The sequence below is a fragment of the Aethalodelphis obliquidens genome, unplaced genomic scaffold (genome assembly GCF_003676395.1).
Source record: "Aethalodelphis obliquidens isolate GAN/ISIS:26980383/991018 unplaced genomic scaffold, ASM367639v1 scaffold6, whole genome shotgun sequence".
Lineage (NCBI taxonomy): Eukaryota > Metazoa > Chordata > Mammalia > Artiodactyla > Delphinidae > Aethalodelphis > Aethalodelphis obliquidens.
In genome coordinates, this window is record NW_020837950.1 from 12287722 (window position 1) to 12308026 (window position 20305).

Below are 20305 nucleotides of genomic sequence, written 5' to 3' on the forward strand. Positions count from 1 at the left end.
AGTCTGTTTCTGTTTTGTAAATAAGTTCATTTGTGTCATATTTTAGACTCCACAAATAAGTGATATCATATGGTATTTGTCTTTCTCTTTCTGACTTACTTTACTTAGCATGATAATCCCTAGGTCCGTCTATGTTTCTGCAAATGGTACGGTTTCATTCTTTTTTTATGGCTGAGTAATATTCCATTATATATATATTATAGTATATATTATTATATATATTATACATACTATATACATAGTATGTAATATATACATTATATATATAATGGAATATATATATCACATCTTCTTTATCCATTCATCTGTTGATGGGGCACTTAGGTTGCTTCAATGTCTTGGCTTTTTTTCTTTTTCTTTTTTTAAAGAATGAAAGAGAGGGCGCTGGCCATGGCTGCAGCGTCCCTCGTATCCACTTTGGCCACCCTGCTGCTCCAGCCCGGCACAGAGCTGTTGCCTCCACCATCGCCCCTTCCAGCAGTCAGCAGTCCGAAATGAAGCTGTTGTCAATGCTGGAAGGAAACTTGCCAAGCAGATCAAGCAGGAAGTGCAGCAGGAGCTGGAAGTGTGGGTGGTGTCAGGCAACAAAGGACCACACCTGAGCGCGGTTTTGGTTGGCGAGAATCCCTCAAGTCACTCCTCTGTCCTCCACAAAACCAGAGTAGCTGCCGATGTGGGAATCAACCATGAGACAATTGTGAAACCAGCTTCAATTTCAGAGGAAGAACTGTTGAATTTAATCAATAAACTAAATAATGATGATAATGTAGATGGCCTCCTCGTTCAGCTGCCTCTTCCAGAGCACACTGATGAGAGAAAGATCTGCAATGCTGTTTCTCCAGACAAAGATGGTGAAGGCTTTCATGTAATTAACATAGGGCGAATGTGTTTGGACCAGAATTCCATGTTACCAGCTACTCCATGGGGTGTGTAGGAAATAATTAAGCAAACTGGCATTCCAACCCTAGGGAAGAATGTGGGTGTGGATGGAAGGTTAAAAAATGTTGGAGTGCACATTGCAGTGTTACTACACACCGGAGGGGCACACGAACATCCTGGAGGTGACGCCGCTGTCATAATTTCTCATCCATACACTCCCAAGGAGCAGCTGAAGAAACATACAGCTCTTGCAGATATTGTCGTCTCCGCTGCAGGCATTCCAAATCTGATCACAGCCAATATGATTAAGGAAGGAGCAGCTGTCATTGATGTGGGAATAAATAGAATTCAAGATCCCATAACTGCTAAACCCAAGTTGGTTGGAGATGTGGATTTTGAAGGAGTCAGGAAGAAAGCCGGTTACATCACTCCAGTCCCTGGGGAGTGTTGGTCCCATGACAGTGGCAATGCTAATGAGGAATACCATTACTTCTGCAAAAAAAGTGCTGAGGCTTAAAGAGCGGGAAGTAGTGAAGTCTAAGGAGCTTGGAGTAGCAAGTAATTAACTATTGTGTCTTCTGTGTCATGCACAGCACTCCAAGCTAGTTCATGAGGAAAACCAGGCCGATAGAAGTGCAATATTTATTCTACTTAAATGGTTTAAAACAATGCTTTGTATTTATTTGTAAGCTTAAATGGGTGGGTATTTGCACACATAGTTCTGCAGTTATCCACCAGGGAGCACGCCGCTATCGTGCAGGATCATGCAATCCAGCCAAGAGAAGCCATTAACCTACTGATTAACAGGAGGACACTGTCACATTGAGAATGGCTGCCTAACTTTGTCAAGCCACTTCAGTTAAAATTTGTCTTTTTTAGGAGGGCAGATATGCTCACTATACCACCAAGGCTGCACAAATTTGTCTTTTCTACAATAGCATTTCCCAAGTGCTATTCCAATAATGAGTTGATGCTCACGTTAGGTTCCAAACCTCTTGAGTTCAACTGGTCAAGCCAAAGGAAAAATGTTGCAAGAGAAAATTAGGGAAAAGGTAAAAAGAAAGAAATGATGGTAATTGAGTGGAAAAAAAATTACCCTAATTTAATATATGTATTGATTGATAGCCAGAAGAAAAACTACATGTTAATAGTCTCCTAAGCTGTCATTTTGTAGCTTAGTCATTAGGAAAATGTTTGGGGTTGTTTCATTTGCTATTAGCCCTCGTTTTATGTTCGTTACTGTTTCTGAGGTCTCCCCATTTTAGTTTTCTAGGATTGACAGTCTTATTTTATAAATTAGTCACGTGTGTTGTCATACTTGACTTTCCTACATCCTTCAACTTCATTGTCAAAGTTTTATACTGGTGGGGGTGTCTGTATGGTTTCTTTAGTGTATCTTGAAACCTGTATTTGGACAACGTAACTTGGGCTTGATGATCATTAGGGCAGCTCGTATAAGTATGCAACTTACTTTTCCACCAAAGAACTGTCAACAGCTGCCAGCTTTTCTCTGATGCACCTGTTGGCTTTCCTCGATTGATTTCTGAGAACTTGAGTTAATACTGAATTTAATCAGAATTTCTGATTAAAGGACTTTTTGCTTCATTTTGTTTTTTAAATGAAACACTCTGACCAGTATAGAATAATAATAATAAAAAAGAATGAAAGAAAAAACACATATGAAGAAATTTTATGATGACAATGACTTAATACTGAGATTAAAAATTTCTAAATATTTATGAAAACAGACTATGAATTCATGAAGTATTTATCATGACTTAGTGAATCAGGATAGGGCATCATCTTTCCTAAACAATTATCAAATATTTATTCAATATTTTACTCATAAAATGACCCATCTTAGGTCCTAGGAGAGAACTATATATATGTCCCTGCCCTCAAAGAGTATACAGTTTAGTCAAGGAAAAAACATAATAAAAACCATAAAATGTCTAAGAATATAAATAACGTCTGCCAAGTACCAGGTTAAGTGGGACAGATATACACACTCTAGGAATTCTACATTCAAAACATCACTTCATAATGCTTTGTACAAATGACAGAATTTTACAGCTGGAAGGGTCTTTAGAGATCATCTAGGTCAGCCCTTTATTTTATAGATGAGCGTTTTGAGACCAAGATATTAGAGGCCAGAATTCATCATTTAATCATTCATCTATTCATTCAACAAATCTTTGTTGACTATCTCCTATGGATCAAGCACTTTGCTGGAGGCTGGAATTTAAAACTGAAGATGTCACAGTATTCACAAATCTTATAGATTTGTGGCCACCTGTAGAGGAAAGGCCAGCTGGACACTCTATTCTCTACTCTATATTCAATGCTGTGGAAGGGAAAGCACACATTTTGGTGTTTAGCTGGCATCCTCTGCCACGGGAGAGTGTCCTGATCAGATCTGCACTCTAGGAGAATCACTCTGGCAGGGAGTGGGTAATCCTGGGGGCAGGGAGATTGGTTAAGAGGCTCTTCTGTTAACCTGAGTGAAAAATGATTTGGCTTGAACAAAGGTAGTAGTAGTGTAGGTGGCGAGAAAGAGACAAGTTCAATAACTAGTTAGAAGGGCTTCCCTGGTGGCGCAGTGGTTAAGAATCCGCCTGCCAATGCAGGGGACACGGCTTCGAGCCGTGGTCCAGGAAGATCCCACATGCTACGGAGCAACTGGGCCCGTGCGCCACAACTACTGAGCCCACGTGCCACAACTACTGAAGCCCATGAGCCTGGAGCCCGTGCTCTGCAACAGGAGAGGCCACCTCAATGAGAAGCCCGAGCACTACAACGAAGAGTAGCCCCCACTCGCTGCAACTAGAGAAAGACCACGCGCAGCTGCGAAGACCCAACGCAGCCAAAAAAAAAAAAAAAAAAGAAAAAAGAAAAAGAACTAGTTAGAAGATAATATCGACAGGCCGCAATAATCAATTGGATGTTGAGACTGAGTTTAGGAGAAGAAGGAGCCAATGGTGACCCAGAATTCTGATTTGGGCAACTGGGTAAAACAGAATACAGAAGACTTTGGAAAGAAGATGGTGTTTCAAACATTTTGAGTTTGAGGTATGAGATATCTGATGACCAGGTAATATTTGAGACTAAAGTTTGAGGAAAGATTTTTTTCTGAAGGTATAGATGTGTGTGCATTATCAGTATATAGACAACAGTTGAAGTTTCAGAAATAAATGGAGATGCATCACACAACAAGACGTGAAAAAGTAGTTTTTCTCAAGTCTTTAAAAACATTTTTATTGTAGTAAAATATATGTAACATGAAATTTACCATTTTAACCATTTTTAAATGTACAGCTCAGTGACCTTAAGTGCATTCAAATTGTTGTGCCACCATCACCGTTATCCATCTCCAGCATTCGGTCACCTTCCCAAACTGAAACTCTGTACACATTCAACAATAACTCCCCATTTTCCCCTCCCCTGAGCCTCCAGCAATCAACAATCTACTTTCTGCATCTATATGAATTTGACTTCTCCAGGTATCTCACATACATAGAATCACACAATACCTGTCCTTTTGTGTTTGTCTTATTTCACTTAGCATTATGTTTTCATAATGGTTCATCCACTTGTAACATGTGTCAGAATTTAATTCTCTTCTAAGGCTGAACAATATTCCATTACGTGGCTATACCACATTTTGTTTATCCATTCATCCATTGATGAACATTTGGGTTGCTTCTAGCTTTTGCTTATTGTGAATAACGCTGCTATGAACGCGAGTATATAAATACCTGTTAGAGTCCCTGCTTTCAGTTCTTTGGAGTGTATACCTAGAAGTGGAACTGCTGGATCATATGGAAATTCTGTGTTTAATGTTTTGAGGAATTACTGTACTGTTTTCCACATTCGCAATTTTTGCTATGCATCAGAATCACCTCTTGAGTTTTAAAAAATACATATGCTCAATCTCCACCCCTGGAGCCTGATTCAGAAGATCTGAATAGATACCTGACTTCCGTTTCTTTTTAGAATTCAAATTCTTTAAAATACTAGAAACAAATTATTAAGAGGTGATTTAAAAGAGTAAAAATAAAAGAATATGGAGTAAAAAGCTGAAGTCCCCCCTGTTAACATTTGGAGTCTATCTTTACACACACACACACACACACACACATACACACACACTTTTTGTACTTTTAAAAACCATAAATACGATCACACACCATACACGGTATACTACAACATGCTCTATTTTGTTTTTTAAAAAAATACATTTATTTATTTTTGGCTGAGTTGTGTCTTCGTTACTGTGCGCGTGCTTTCTCTAGTTGCAGCGAGCGGGGGCTACCCCTCGCCGTGGTGCGCGGGCTTCCCACTGTGGTGGCCTCTCCCGCTGCGGAGCACGGGCTCTAAGCGTGCAGCCTTCATCAGTTGTGGCTCACGGGCTCTAGAGCGCAGGCTCAGTAGTTGTGGCGCACGGGCTTAGTTGCTCCGCGGCATGTGGTATCTTCCCAGACCAGTGCTGAAACCCGGTCCCCTGCATTGGCAGGTGGATTCTCAACCACTGTGCCACCAGGGAAGCCGTCTATTTTCTTCATAATTTATTGTGAAACTCTTTCTATGTCAGTACACATGAATCTAGCTCAATGGTTTTCAATAGATGCATAATATTCCATGGCATATATGCACCTATATATTTTATTTATTTAACTATTTACAAACTGGTAAACATATAAGTTTTTCATTTTTTCTATTACAAACAATTCTGCAATTAATAACCTTGAATCCATAACTTTGCATATGTGGGAGATACAAGAGATTGCTAAAACTGGAGTTGTTGGGTTAAAGAGTATGTACATTTTCTATGTTCAGGGATATTTCCCAACTGCCTTCAGAAAGGCAGTAGATACTTTCAAGCTCCTACCATTAGTGCATGAGGGCCATTTTTCCCTATTTTCCTCAGTATTGGGTATTATCAATAGTTCTCTTTTTTGTCAATATGGTAAAAAAATGTCATTTCATTTTTGTATTCATTTGGGTTTCTCTGATTACTAATATTTTCATATTTTTATTGCTCCTTTGAATTTCTTCTTCTGTGAGTTACCTTTTCATCTCCTTTGTTTACTTTCTTATTTTTTCTTTTTCTAAAGAATTAGAGGAGGAAGCTCATTTTATATAAAGTATTAAATCCCTTGTCCTATGTATATGTTGCAAATATTTTCTCCCAACGATCTAAGTCTTTTTAAAAACAGCTTTATTGAGATATAATCCCCATACCATAAAATCCATCCACTAAAAATATACAATTCAACAGTTTTTAGTATATTCAGAGTTGTGCAACCATTACCACAATCGATTTCAGAATATTACTGAACTTTGCTTTAAAATATTTACATGTGCAAAAGGCTTTCACTTTGAACAATCAAATTATTCATTTCCTTTTGGGTTTCTGGGCTAGGAAAGCGGTCCCCACTCCAAAATTGTAAAGATATTCTCCTATATATTGTTTTTAGTCCTTTTATAGTTTTGTTTTTCATGCGTGATCTTCTTAAAATTAATTTTTATTTTTATTAAGGTATTTGCTCCCATGTCCCCTCCCCTAATTTCAACTCTGTAGCTGTTTGTCTAGAATTTGTACATCACCACATCTGTATTTTGCATAATACTCAGGTACTGCTATCTGTCAATTCATTAGTTTTAGACTATCTATTGATGTCCTTTCATGGTAGATAAAGATTTAAGTTTCTGGTATCACCGTTTTCTGTTGGTTAAAAAAATTACCTTTTTGTTAAATTGATATCTAGAGTTTACATTATTTTTTACATAAATATAATTCATTGCAGAGTACTGTAGTATACTATGATTATGTTCTCTCTCTTTCTTTTTGTTTTTCTTATAGGTTAATAATTGCCTTGTTTTTCATTTGCTTAGTTGTCTGTACCTATTGCCAAGTTCCCACACCTGCCAATAGCTCTTAGTACAAGGTCAATCTCTTCTATTACTAGCTTCATTCTTTTTTCTTGGAGTTACTCCTCCTGCAGACCTTTGTTCCCCTCTATCTACTGATGCTCTGGGCCTGCACCATTCTGCCTCTTTGTCATTTTGGGACTTCCCTTTGCTGACAACTTAGGAATTCCTTTACCTTTTCCTAGTTTGGATTCCATTACATGAATCTCATTGTTTCATTTTTCCTGGTTTATTCCCTCCTTGTCATGGAGTAAATGTCCCAGTAGCTTTGTCCAGAGGGCACAGTGATGACAGCCTTTGCTACGCGTGTCTCCTAAGTGACACTGCTGCAGTCCGGACCGCTTGCCCTCTCTCTACACCTGGGGCACACCTGGGGATTCCCCTCCCTTTTCTTTTTCTGTGCTAGATTGCCTTTTTCTTTACCTGATATCTTCCTTTTCGTTTGCCCCCTCATTTTGATGAAGCACATTTTCTAGTAGTTTCCTGAAAAAAAGATACAGAGGGAATACATTTTGGAGGACGGGAGGGCGGATTTCATGTCTTCCACCCCCCCACCCCCACATTTGTTTGGTTGTTTGGCTGGTTTTAGACTTCTAGGTTGGGGATCATTTTCATATAAACTTTCGAAAGGAGACAGAGGTGATGCTTCCTGTGATGGTAGAAGCTGATGGGCCACTTCTAGTACCACTAGTAGTTGAAGCAGCCAGCTCCACGTTCCCCGGACTGACTCCAAATTCCTAAGGGTGGGAGGCCTTGGCAGTGGCAGGGGTCGTGAAAGCAGCAAGAGTAGTTGCAGTTTCCAAGTGTGACCTTAAAGCCAAAAGTCTAGCGATGGTGTCTGGCTTCATTTCTTAAACCTCTGCCTCTCCAACATATTAAGTACTAAATTCCTGTAAAAAACCAAAACAGTACTCTTTTCTGAATGAAATATCCAGAGTGATTTCTGCTTCCTATACTGTTGGTCAATAGATGAAATGTTCGTTTCTGTGATTATTTCTGTAAATACTCCATACATAGCTGTTCTGTATTCTGAATCGCTAGTTATTGGGAACCTAAATCTGTTTTTTGTTGTTTTTTTGCTGACTCTCACTCATGGTGCTGGTGTTTGGTCATCTTTGATTGTGAGTAGAGGCTTTGCCGTGGTGAGGAGGTGAACTATACAGATAGTTGAGGGAAGAGCACTCGGCAGAGAGTGAGTAGAGAGTGAAAAGTCCTTGAAGCAGACGCATGTCTGGCACCTTCAAGAAATAATGAAGAGGTCAGTGTGGCTGAGGTGGAATGACTGAGAGTAGTAGGCAGTAAGTGTAGAGAGGTAATAGGGCCAGATGGTGCGGGGGAACAGGGAGGAATTTGTCTTATACCCTTAATGAGAAGAGGAGCATTAGAGAGTTTTCAGCAGAGAGTGACACAATCTAACTCACATTTGAAAAGAATCAGTCTGGATGCTGGGTTCAGAGTCTGTGAGGGGAACAAAAGCTGAATCAGGGCAATCAGTCAAGAGATGATAACCAGGTGAGAGCTGATGGTGGCTTGGACCTGCATGGTACTGGTAGACATAGTGAGATTTGTTAGGTTCTGGTTATGTTATGTTTTTTTGTTTTGTTTTGCGGTGTGCGGGCCTCTCACTGTTGTGGGCTCTCCTGTTGCGGAGCACAGACTCCGGACGCGCAGGCTCAGCGGCCATGGCTCACGGGCCCAGCCGCTCCGCGGCATGTGGGATCTTCCCAGACCGGGGCACGAACCCGTGTCCCCTGCATCGGCAGGCGGACTCTCAAGCACTGCACCACCAGGGAAGCCCTGGTTATGTTTTGAAGGTAGTGCCAACAGAATTTGCTGATGGCTTGGATATGAGTGTCTGTGTGTGTGTGTGTGTGTGTGTGTGTGTGTGTGTGAGAGAGAGAGAGAGAGAGAGAGAGAGAGTGACAGAGAGACAGAGAGACAGAGAGAGACAAAGTAGGATTGCTTCAAAAATTTTTGACCAGAGCAAATGGTAGGATGCTATCAGTTGAGATGCAGGTTTGTGAGGGAAGATTAGGAGTGTAGTTTTGGACAGAGTAACTTTGATATGTCTATTAGACAGCCAAGTGGAGATGTGAAATTGGAAAATGGATATATAAATCTGAAGGTTACAGGAAAAATCAGCAGTTGATAGAAATTTGGAAGTGTCAGTATTTATATAGTATGTAAGTCTATGAGATTGGATGAAATCACCAGGCAGTGAGTATAGAAACAAGCCCTAGGGTAATCAAATATTAAAAGGACAGAAAATTAGGAGCAATGAACATAAGAGTCTGAGGACGGACTATTGACGAAAGAAGAAAACTAGGAGACTACAGATGTCCTTGAAACAAAGTGAAGAAAGTATTTCATCAAAAAATACTTCTCATGAAGAAATGTTTTGTTGAAATCATAAATATTTAAGTTCCAGGTTACTAATAATTTATCAATTATACCTTCAATTTTTTTTTAAACAAATGATCTTTTTTTTTTTTTTCCTCTGGCACGCGGGCCTCTCACTGTTGTGGCCTCTCCTGTTGCAGAGCACAGGCTCTGGACGCACAGGCTCAGCGGCCATGGCTCACGGGCCCAGCTGCTCCGCGGCATGTGGGATCTTCCCGGATCGGGGCACGAACCCGTGTTCCCTGCATCGGCAGGCGTACTCTCAACCATCTGCGCCACCAGGGAAGCCCAATGAATGATCTTCTTAAAAATTTCATTAAGCTTCATAGCCATGTTATACATTACTTGGACATAAATACAAATTTTCTAATTTCTTTGTTCATGACTATTTCTTTCATTCCAAGTCTAAAAGACATCTCAGATTTAACACGTCCAAAAAACAAATTCTTGTTTCCTACCTCCAATCCTGTTTGTTTAACAGCACAGCCATCTACTTTGGGGTCATCTTTTTTTTTTTTCTTTTTACTTAAAAGTAGTTATAGGGGGCTTCCCTGGTGGCACAGTGGTTGAGAGTCCGCCTGTCGATGCAGGGGACACGGGTTCGTGCCCCGGTCCGGGAAGATCCCACATGCCGCGGAGCGGCTGGGCCCGTGAGCCATGGCCGCTAAGCCTGTGCGTCTGGAGCCTGTGCTCTGCAACGGGAGAGGCCACAAAAATGAGAGGGCCCCGTACAGGAAAAAAAAAAAAAAAAAAAAAAAGTAGTTATAGGAAAGTTGCAAAAAGAGTACAGAGAGTTCACACGCATCCTTCACTCAGTTTTGCTTCATATTAACTTATAATCACTTGCAACGATCAAAACTGGGATACTATGCTATGCTACTATTTACTAAAGTATGGATCTTATTCAAATTTTACCTTAATTCCTTCTAATGTCCTCTCTGTCCAGGAAGCCATATTGCATTTAGTTACTGTGTATTTTATTTATTTATTTTATTTATTTACTTTTGGCTGTGTTGGGTCTTCGTTGCTGCGCACGGGCTTTCTCTAGTTGCAGTGAGCAGGGGGCTACTCTTCGTTGCGGTGCGTGGGCTTCTCATTGCAGTGGCTTCTCTTGTTGCGGAGCATGGGCTCTAGGCACGTGAGCTTCAGTAGTTGTGGCACGTGGGCTCAGTAGTTGTGGCTTGCAGGCTCTAGAGCATAGGCTCAGTAGTTGTGGTGTACGGGCTTAGTTGCTCTGCGGCATGTGGGATCTTCCGGGACCAGGGCTCGAACCCGTGTCCCCTGCATTGGCAGGTGGATTCTCAACCACTGCGCTACCAGGGAAGTCCCCTATTGTGTATTTTTAGTCCTCTCCAATCTGTGACAGTTCCTCTATCTTTCATGGCCTTGCTTTCATGACCCTTCATAACTGTTGCTGAATCCTGGTCAGTTAATTTGTAGAAGGTCTCTCAGTTTTGGTCTGTTTAATGTTTCCTCATGATCAGATTTAGATTATGCACCCATGGTGCGAGAAGGGAAAAGAGGTGAAATTCAACTATAGTAATGGTTTCAACATACAGTAATGTTACGTTTTTGCAAATCATATTCTTAGACTAAAATAAACATTTTCTGAAAAATGTCTAGGGAATCCCAGGTATTAGTGATACTCTGTATTTACTTTACCAGTTATAACGCTTCCCACCATCCCAGAGCTAATGATAATATTTATAGAAAGGCATCAAACCAGGTAAAATATTTTAAAATAGAGTCCAAAGCACTTGACTTTGTCTTAAAGCAAGGTTAGCTCTTCCTATAGGAAGTAGCAATTTAAATGCATGTTAAAAGTATTGTTTACATCCTTTTTGTGGCAATGAATCATACTTCATATGAATAAGATTTTGCTGTATATTTTACGGAAGATGAGAATTTATGGGAATTCCTTTTTCATGCGTCTTTTCTATTCTGACTTGTGTTCATTTACAAGATTTTTTTTTTAACCTCTAATATACACTACTCTGTATAAACAGTGATTACATTCAATTCTGTTTAAACTGCATGTTGAGAAAGATGACCCGTGAGATTTCCATGGAAGTTCAAAAATGTTTTTATTGCAAACTTTGTTGAAATATGAATAATAATTCTAGGTGTATCTTATTATAGAAGCTCAGATTCTCAAGAGTCTTAAAGGTCTATAATATCCAAGTATGTGGTCATTCTTACTATAGCAGCAGTTCTCAAATAACTTATAGCAGCAGTTCTCAAATAACTTATTGTAGTTTCCTTTATTTGCTACGCCTCACATTATTCCTATGAAACAACAAAAAAATTCTAGAATTACTTTGATTTGTAGGACTTGGAGAATGAAAGATTAGCCTAATCGTAAAATCTACCATAGCTACAAAATACTGTTGGCATTCCTGTTACTCTGTCTATAAACACCTTTAAAATTGCCAATGAATATTTTAGGGAGTTAATTCACAATTTGAGATACATTACATATATAATCAAATGTGTATGTCAATAGTAAAGTTATATGCTTTTTGTTAAATTTACTTTTTTAAATGTAAATGTTTCTTCTAACTTAAGTGAAGAGACTGATTTATTAATGTAACAAACTTTATTATTTGTAAAATATCATCAGTCAAGTTTATATAAATTTAGATTACTCAAGAATAATCATATTAATGATTGATCATATTAATATGATTAATATGATAATCTTAATTCATCCAAGAATTAAGATAAATGACATAGTGCCTAATTTCTTAAGTCCACTTTAATGGTGACAGATTATGACTTAATGATTATGTTCATAAATGGATTACAAGGTCAACATCATTGTTCTGGATCTCTGCAGGTATCACAAACACAGAAAAGGACAAGCTGCCTAACGGATTGTTTTCTATAAGGAAAATGTTCCAATAAACCCTGACAAAGCAGGACATGCTAATATTTATCTAGAGGGCAGAAAGTCACATTTGTTGTTGCACAGTGAAAATTCGATTGATTTCTGCCGATTTACAAAAGTCTATGTGAAAGACAATGTAACTATTGTGCTCTTGAAAAGCATTTCCAAGTGACTCCAAGTAAAGAGTTATTCCCATCACACAGATAAGTTAACTAAGGCACAGGCATTAACGCTGAGAATTTATACTGCCCTTTACAATTGTTTTTCACTTATATATGGCAGTAGTTAGTTAGATTATAAAGAATGACCAAAATTCAAGTCATGTGCTTTCTAACACACAGCTTTTGAGTCATTTTGGGGAGGGCAATGATTTAACTCCCTGTATATGTTATGGAAAGAGAACCAATTATTATTCGCTTAATCCAACTATTCACACATTTAGAAACATACTAGTAGAGATGTCACTGTCAATATTCTAACTTTTCAGGTAAAGAGTTCTTCAGGGAATGTCAACAATTCTTCTACCAGTGATATATCCCTAAGTGGAGGAGGGAAAGAGATCCCTAACTTTCACAAAATTGGCTTTGTTTGAAGCCCTTTCTTTTAAGGATTAAGAGAAGGCCAGTGAGCATCAGGTGATCAGATCCAATACATAATATATCCCTTAAGATGGGTCTTCTCTGTGGTAGGTCTCAAACCACTATTAAAAGAAAAAAATATTTAAAAAATATTTTAGGCTTTTAAAGATGCCCTTAATTCTGGAAACTGCAGTATTTATTCAATTGCTGTGTTATGTTACCAGTGTTACTCTACAAATGAATTATTGGTCTTATTTATTCATCAGCTGGTTTCAGAAACATTTATACCAAGAAGAGCTGAACTAAGGAAAGCATGACTAAGGAAAACATGAGCAGACAGTTTTTATGAAAATACTTCCAAGAAAACATGCAAGGAATCTTTGTTAGCTAATGTTTACATCACCGATAAATGACTTTCTGGGCTTCTCTAAAAAAACTATCTAAAAATCAACAGCCCTATTTTGTTGTATTCTTTCTTTGTGTATCCTCAGTTTCTTAGAGATGCATTATTGTAGTCTTTCAGTTAATAGTGAGAGATGGGGAACTTCCCTGGTGGTCCAGTGGTTAAGACTCTGCACTTCCACTGCAGGGGGCACGGGTTCCATTGCTGGTCGGGGAATTAATACCGCTTGACACAGCCAAAAAAACCCCCCTGAGAGATGGGAGTAGTTATGACCTATTATCATTTTATTCTCATTGTCGAAGAAAGGCCACACAGAGATGGAAGGGGCTGGTCTTTTGCTTGGAATAAATTCAAATTAGACACTGTTATAGACTAGTGCCCTGTAAAGGTTAAAATCCAGATGCAGTTATTATGCAGAAACAAACCTAACAGGAGACTCTGCTGCTCTCCTACAGACAAATTAAAAAAAATCATGTTTGGTAATCTTTTCAGCACTCTTCAAATTTCTCTGCCATGGGAAACCAATGAGTATCATATTTTGCCACAAAACACATAGCAATCTTTTTTTTCCTTTTTTTGGCCATAAAATACAAAGTGTAAAATGATGGGATCATAGCAATCTTTTGGCCTGAAGTCTTATGAAGCCTTTCTTTATAGCACTTACCTTATCTGAAAGTACAGAATTTATTTTTGTCTACTTACTTATTTTTCTCTTTTCCTCAAAAATATGAACTTTAGGGAAGCTGGGACTGTCTGTCTTGTTTACTATGGTTTCCCAGCATGCACATAAAAAAGTGCCGACACACAGCAGATGTTCAATAAATATTTGTTGAATGATGCATCAAAATCACCACAGTGGAGAAAATAAGCATGAATATTCTGTTCCTGCTTATTTTTTGTTACACTTTGGGTTCTTTAAAACATTTCTGTTTATCTATTACTTTACAACAATCTACCCCAAACTTAGTACCTTAAAAGAACAATAATCTTATTATGCTCACACTACTGTGGGTCAGAGAATTTAGGCAAGCCTTGACTAGATGATTTTTCTACTCTACGTAGTGCTGACTGGGGTCACTTAGTGGAATTCCACTAGCAGCTGGTATGGTGGGTCCAAGATGGTTTCACTTACAAGCCTGGTACCTGGTGGAGATGGCTGTAAGCCTGGGCTCAACTGGTCCCTTCTCCTGCTTTACATGGTGGCTCAGGGCTTCAAGAGAGCAGGGTGAGAGTTGCTGGTCCTCTTAAAGCTTACATTTGGAACCGTCATAGTATCATTCCCACCATATTCTTAGATCAAATCAGTCACAGGTCAGCCCACATTTGGGGAGAAGTATCAAAGCATATACAGCCGTTTTAAATCTGGAACGTTAAAAAAAATTTTATTTATTTATTTATTTATGGCTGTGTTGGGTCTTTGTTGCTGTGCATGGACTTTCTCTAGTTGCAGCGAGTGGGGGCTACTCCTCGCTGTGGTGCGCAGGCCTCTCACTGTGGCAGCCCCGCCTCTTGTGGAGTGCGGGCTCCAGGCGCCCGGACCCCAGCAGTTGTGGCACGCGGGCTCCGTAGTTGTGGCTCATGGGCTCAGTAGCTGTGGCTCACGAGCTCAGTAGTTGTGGTGCATAGGCCTAGCCTCTCCGCGGCATGTGGGATCCTCCCTGACCAGGGCTCGAACCCATGTGCCCTGCATTGGCAGGCGGATTCCTAACCACTGCACCACCAGGGAAGTCCTGGTACATTTTTGAGATAGAATATTTCCAAGTAAATGTTCCTAAAGAGAGCTCCCCTGGTGGTGCAGTGGTTGAGAGTCCGCCTGCCGATGCAGGGGACACGGGTTCGTGCCCTGGTCCGGGAAGATCCCACGTGCCGCGGAGCGGCTGTGCCCGTGAGCCATGGCCGCTGAGCCTGCGCATCCGGAGCCTGTGCTGCACAACGGGAGAGACCGCAACAGTGAGAGGCCCGCGTACCGCAAAAAAAAAAAAAAAAAAAATGTTCCTAAAGAAAACAATCCAATGCCACGGGGCAGCTAAGCCCGTGCACCACAATTACTGTGCTTTAGAGCCCACGCGCCACAACTACTGAAGCCTGTGGGCCTAGAACCCGTGCTCTGCAATAAGAGAAGCCACCGCAATGAGAAGCCCGCTCACTGCAGTGAAGAGTAGTCCCCGCTCACCGCAACTAGAGAAAACCCTTGTGCAGCAACAAAGACCCAACGCAGCCAAAAATAAATAAATAAACAAACACACAAATAAATAAATAAATAAATTTATTGAGGAAAAAAAGAAAACAATCCAACAAATTCAGTTCAGTATCTTTCTGGAAGTTATAGTCTTCTGACTTAATTCTCACCTGAATTCAAGGAAGGCTTCAAAATACTAAAAAAGGAATGCAAAAGTTTAAAGTAGTATAATGTAAAAGATATGTAAAACATTTAATATACATCTTATTTGCTTATTTATAACACAATGAACATTGTAAATTGGTTTAGGTTCTCTGAAGTTATAGGCAAAAATTTATGTGATGTGTCTGCTATGTACAGTTTTCTGGGGAGTAGCTTCATAGCTTATTGATTTCTCAAAGGATCTAATGACTCCTCTCCTCCCCAATCAAGTATTTTCCTGAGTAAAATTATGGTGTAGATAAGTTCATTTTTGGAAACATCTCCTTTGATAATACCTAACCTTGTGTAGTAATAATGATAATAGCTGACTTAAAAAAAAAGATTATTATCTGCTTATGTGCCAGGAGCAGTTTCATAACCTTATGAAGAACATAGTACTATTATCCTTGTTTTACAGTTGAGGAAACTTGAGGCATAGTAACTTGCCCATGGTTACACAATTAGCATGTGGTGGGGCTAGGAACCCTAGCATACTGGCTTCAGAGAGTCCCATTCAATGAGGCCCTGTTCATGAGCTATAGTTTACTCCTTTGTAAATTGGGGATAATAATAGTAGCCAGTGTCATTGTGGGTATTAGACGAGTTAAACTGGGATAGTCCATAGCTGCATGCCTGGCACATACTACAGTGGGCAGTTAATAAATAGGAGCTCTCCATGCTTAGCCTCTGTTTTATTCCTGAAGACTTTGCTATCTTTCACTGTAGAGATATGGGTGTGATAAAATGCAAGACGGAACAGGGGGTGGGATAAGGATTTGAAAGTCTAGGGCCAAAGCTGGAGATATTGCTCTTCCCATTAAACTCCTTAAGGCCTCATGTCTTCTCTTAAAATTGTATGCAAATGTCACATGCTATTCCACAGTTCAGTTGCTTATCTATTAATATAAAACTTGTTTACTCCAAAGCTTTCGGGATCATTGTTCTTCTACGGAGAAGATGTACCTTGTTTATGTCTTGGTTTCACACACCCCTTTGAGGGACTCAGCCACGCAGGTTTGGGAATTTGGAGGCCTAGATTCCCAGCTAGGACCCTTAGCTTGTTTGGGCCTTATATTTTTCACTTATAAAATGGTGTGGGTAGTAATGACTATTTTATCAAAGTCTTTTTTGCCCTGGAATTATACAACATAAAATTGTCCTAAATGTGTTTTCAAACTGTGGGTTTCCACTTAAAAGTAGGCGTCAAACATTCGTCAATGTTTGATTGGCGTTCGATTTGGCGAATCGAACGTTCGTTTGGCGTTCGATTCGTCAAACATTAAAAAAAAAAATCGGGGTAAGTACTGTTTGGTGAAATTTTTGTTTCAGAATAGATATTAAAAAGTAATATGTGAAACGTACACCTAAAAGGTGTCTTACTGAGGCTGGTAATAGAAACATTTTAAAGCTACATTTAAAGGAGGGGGGCATTGCATTCTCTAAACGTGCCCGCCCTCGGGGGAAATCAATCTCAGAACCTTCCCACTTGAGAAGCCCTTAGAGAAGCGGAAGACGCAAATCTGGGCGCGGTCCTGGGCCCTGCCTCTCCTCGCGATTGCGGCGGCCCGCGGGTCTCGGGGGCTGCACCTGGGCCCACGTGGCATCTCCCGCCTCCCGCCTCCCGGCCTGGGCCCACAGGAAGCTGCGCGCCTCGTGACGTCATCACAGGGCGCCGCTGCCTCGACCTCCTTCCACTTCGCGGGAGAAGTTGTTGGCGCGAATGGATCCCGAGCCGCGGTAACGGATTCCCCAGCCGGCCGGCCTGCCCGCCCGCGCCTTCATCCGTGGGCTGCAATGGTGAGCCCCCGGGGGAGGCTATGCGGCCAGGGGGCTGGGGAGAGTTTGCAGGCTGGGCGTGGACCTGGCATTCCTGGCATGGAGGGTCGGGGAGGATCGCGATGCGTGGCTTCGGAGGGGAGCGAAGGCAAGAAAGGGGCCACAAACTAGGCACTGGTCTCACAGCTTTCCTTGCACCGCGGGCTTCAGCTCTCAGCCGCAGCCAGTGCTCAGGGCTCTTGGTGCTGCGCAGCAGTTTTAACTTTTTGCCACTCGTGGGGGAAGGGAGAAAGGAAGGGAGTAATGAAGGTGATTTTGGGGGCTCAGCGGTACAGTTGCTTTTCCTGTTCAGTGTTGCCTCGAACCTCGGTTTGAGTCCTGCCTAAAGCGTTGATTTCAGGCTTTGGGTCTCGAAGGAGAAGAATGTAACAGACTTTCCTTTCTAATGAAAAAGTTGTCTTAGGCCTTCAACTTTCATGATTAACAGCTCAGCGAAATGCTCATCACAGAGCCGTTTTGAAATCGATGGCATGGGAAGGATGTTTTATTTTGTTTAGATGAGTTCATAGAAATCAAAGGGATAACACGGTTTACCGGGAGAAAAAACAAAAAACCTGGTAGAAACAGCTGTAACACATTTGACAGCTGTCATCGCTTATCACCTGATGTTAAAAGTAATCTTTAAAAAAAACCCTTCAGTGCATTATACCACCTCCCTATAATGATCAAAATTGCATTTTGGACTTCAGGCACTATGGTAATTGTGTAAAGTTCATGAGATTTGGAGTCCTGAAGGTGAGAGTGAGGCAATGTTTTGGTCTTGCTCTCCCATTTAATGGTTAAGTGGTTCTGATTAAGTAAATATCTTAACTTTAACCTCTTAAATCCTCTGTTTCCTTACCTGTAAAAGGGGGGAAATATAGCTGCCTTAAGTGATTGTCTTGAGGATTAAACAAGATAATAAATGTAAAGCTTCTGTTCTGTTTCCTGGCATGTGGTAGGAAGTATACAACTACGTTACTAATGATCTGATTTTCTCAGGAAGGACTCTATGAAACATTGCAAAGAGTTTTAAGGGACATCAAAGATGCCTCTGATGTTGTCAGTTATGGTGAACAACAGCTTATTTATTCAACTTTTGATTATTCAGTTACTTTAAATGATTGGTTCTTTTCCCTCTTAGTACTCCTGTTCATAGTGCATAGGAAAAATAAAGCCCTTCTCAGAAAACAAGTGGGGAAAAGGTTCTATAAAGTACATAAGAGTTTTGGATTATATTAGTGTTTAATTTAGTCCTTCTGTCTTGTAGTACAAAAATTAGCAGAATCCTAGACCAGAATTCTGTTCAACCTATGTTTATTGAACACCTATGCACAAGTTATATTGTACAGTAGTTCTTAACTTTTGCTTGGGTCACAGCTTTCTTTGATGTTGTGGTGAATGGTATGCAAGTTTTCTGCCCACAGAAATACATATGGATACATACACACCATTTTAAGGGATTTGCATATCTTCTGAAGCCCTTCTACAGGTGCAGGGTTAGCAACTCTTGCCCTGGGAGCTGCATCTTTTTCTCAAATCTTTTCCAATTAAAGTTATCAAAGGAATAAAATACTGTATATCCACAAAACGGAATACTACGCAACCATTAAAAAGGAGAAAACTTTATGCCCTGATGTGAAACAGTTGCCAAGATAAGTGAAAAAAGAAGGTGCAGGACAATATGTAAAGTATGCTACCACTTTATGTAGGAAAGGAGAGAAAAGAATATGCCTATTTTGCTTGAAGATGTGAAAGGATACACAAGGAACTAACTGATAACATTTGTTGCCTCCAAAGATGGGAAATGTGTGTCTGAGAGGCATGGTGGGAGGGAGACATTTTACCCATTTGAATTTTTGAACCATGTGAATATAATGTCTATTAAAGGAATCGAAATGAAATTAAAATAAACAGAATAAAAAGTAGCCATGTAAATGATTTGAATTGCTAAGAGGATTTAATTATTTGCTCAAAATGTGAATAAAACTTGAAAGATGCCGTTTTTAAGAAATCAACATATATAATTCATTGGCTGGCATAGTTATTTATTGAAAATATGCATAAGTTTGAATTAAACATGCATGAGACTTAAGGGAAAGCCTTTTTGAAGAGCTGTCAAAGAGAGTCTGACTACATCTAAGCTGCTTCATTGCAGCATTCTGGGGGAGACCTTTCACATTGTAGTTTACTATGCGAATGATCTCCCGGAGCAGTGTTATCGCCCTTTTATAATGTGTTGGGTTTTTGTTGCTGCGCGCGGGCTTTCTCTAGTTGTGGCGAGTGGGGGGCTACTCTTCGTTGTGGCGCGCGGGCTTCTCATTGCAGTGGCTTCTCTTGTTGCAGAGCATGGGCTCTAGGCACGCGGGCTTCAGTAGTTGTGGCACCTGGGCTCAGTAGCTGTGGCTTGTGGGCTCTAGAGTGCTGGCTCAGTAGTTGTGGTGCACGGGCTTAGTTGCTCCGCGGCATGTGGGATCTTCCCGGACCAGGGCTCGAACCTGTGTCCCCTGCATTGGCAGGCAGATTCTTAACCACTGCGCCACCAGGGATGTCCTGGAATTGTTTTCTTAATTTCACTTCTGGATTGTTCATTGCAAAAGTATAGAAATATAATTGGTTTTAGTATATTGATCTTGTGTCATGCAACCTTGGAGAACACATTTTGTAGTTCTAATAGTTTTTTAGTGAATTCCTTAAGATTTTCTCCATTTAAGATCATTTCATCGGCAAATGAAGATAATTTTTCTTCTTCCTGTCCAATCTAGGTGCCCCTTTTATAATTTATTTTTTGCCTAATTAGTTTTTTTTTTGCCACAGTGTTGAATAGGAGTGGCAAGAAGCATCTGTTGTTCCTGACCTTAAGGGACTACATTCTAACAAATTACCTGTTGTTTTTAAAGTATAATATAATTTTAATTATTTTAAAATTATTTCATTTCTCTCTTCTGTGCTGCTATCAATATACAATATTAGTCAGATGTATAATTTTGCATTTAAGTGGTTTTAAAGATAAAAGATTTTTAAATTTGGAT

The 20305-nt window shown here is 40.1% G+C and overlaps 1 protein-coding gene and 1 pseudogene across 5 annotated transcripts in view; both read left to right on the forward strand.

The window, feature by feature from the left end:
* Positions 1 to 375: 375 nt before the first annotated feature.
* On the forward strand, positions 376 to 1758 carry LOC113618854 (bifunctional methylenetetrahydrofolate dehydrogenase/cyclohydrolase, mitochondrial pseudogene; annotated as a pseudogene).
* Positions 1759 to 16976: 15218 nt separating this feature from the next.
* RFC1 (replication factor C subunit 1) overlaps positions 16977 to 20305 on the forward strand; it is an 83264-nt gene continuing 79935 nt past the window's right edge. For all 5 annotated transcript variants that reach the window (XM_027103141.1, XM_027103142.1, XM_027103146.1 and 2 more), the window contains exon 1: positions 16977 to 17255. In XM_027103141.1, coding sequence (XP_026958942.1) covers positions 17253 to 17255 — 3 coding nt within the window. In that variant the 5' untranslated portion in view covers positions 16977 to 17252. The remainder of the gene's footprint in view (positions 17256 to 20305) is intronic.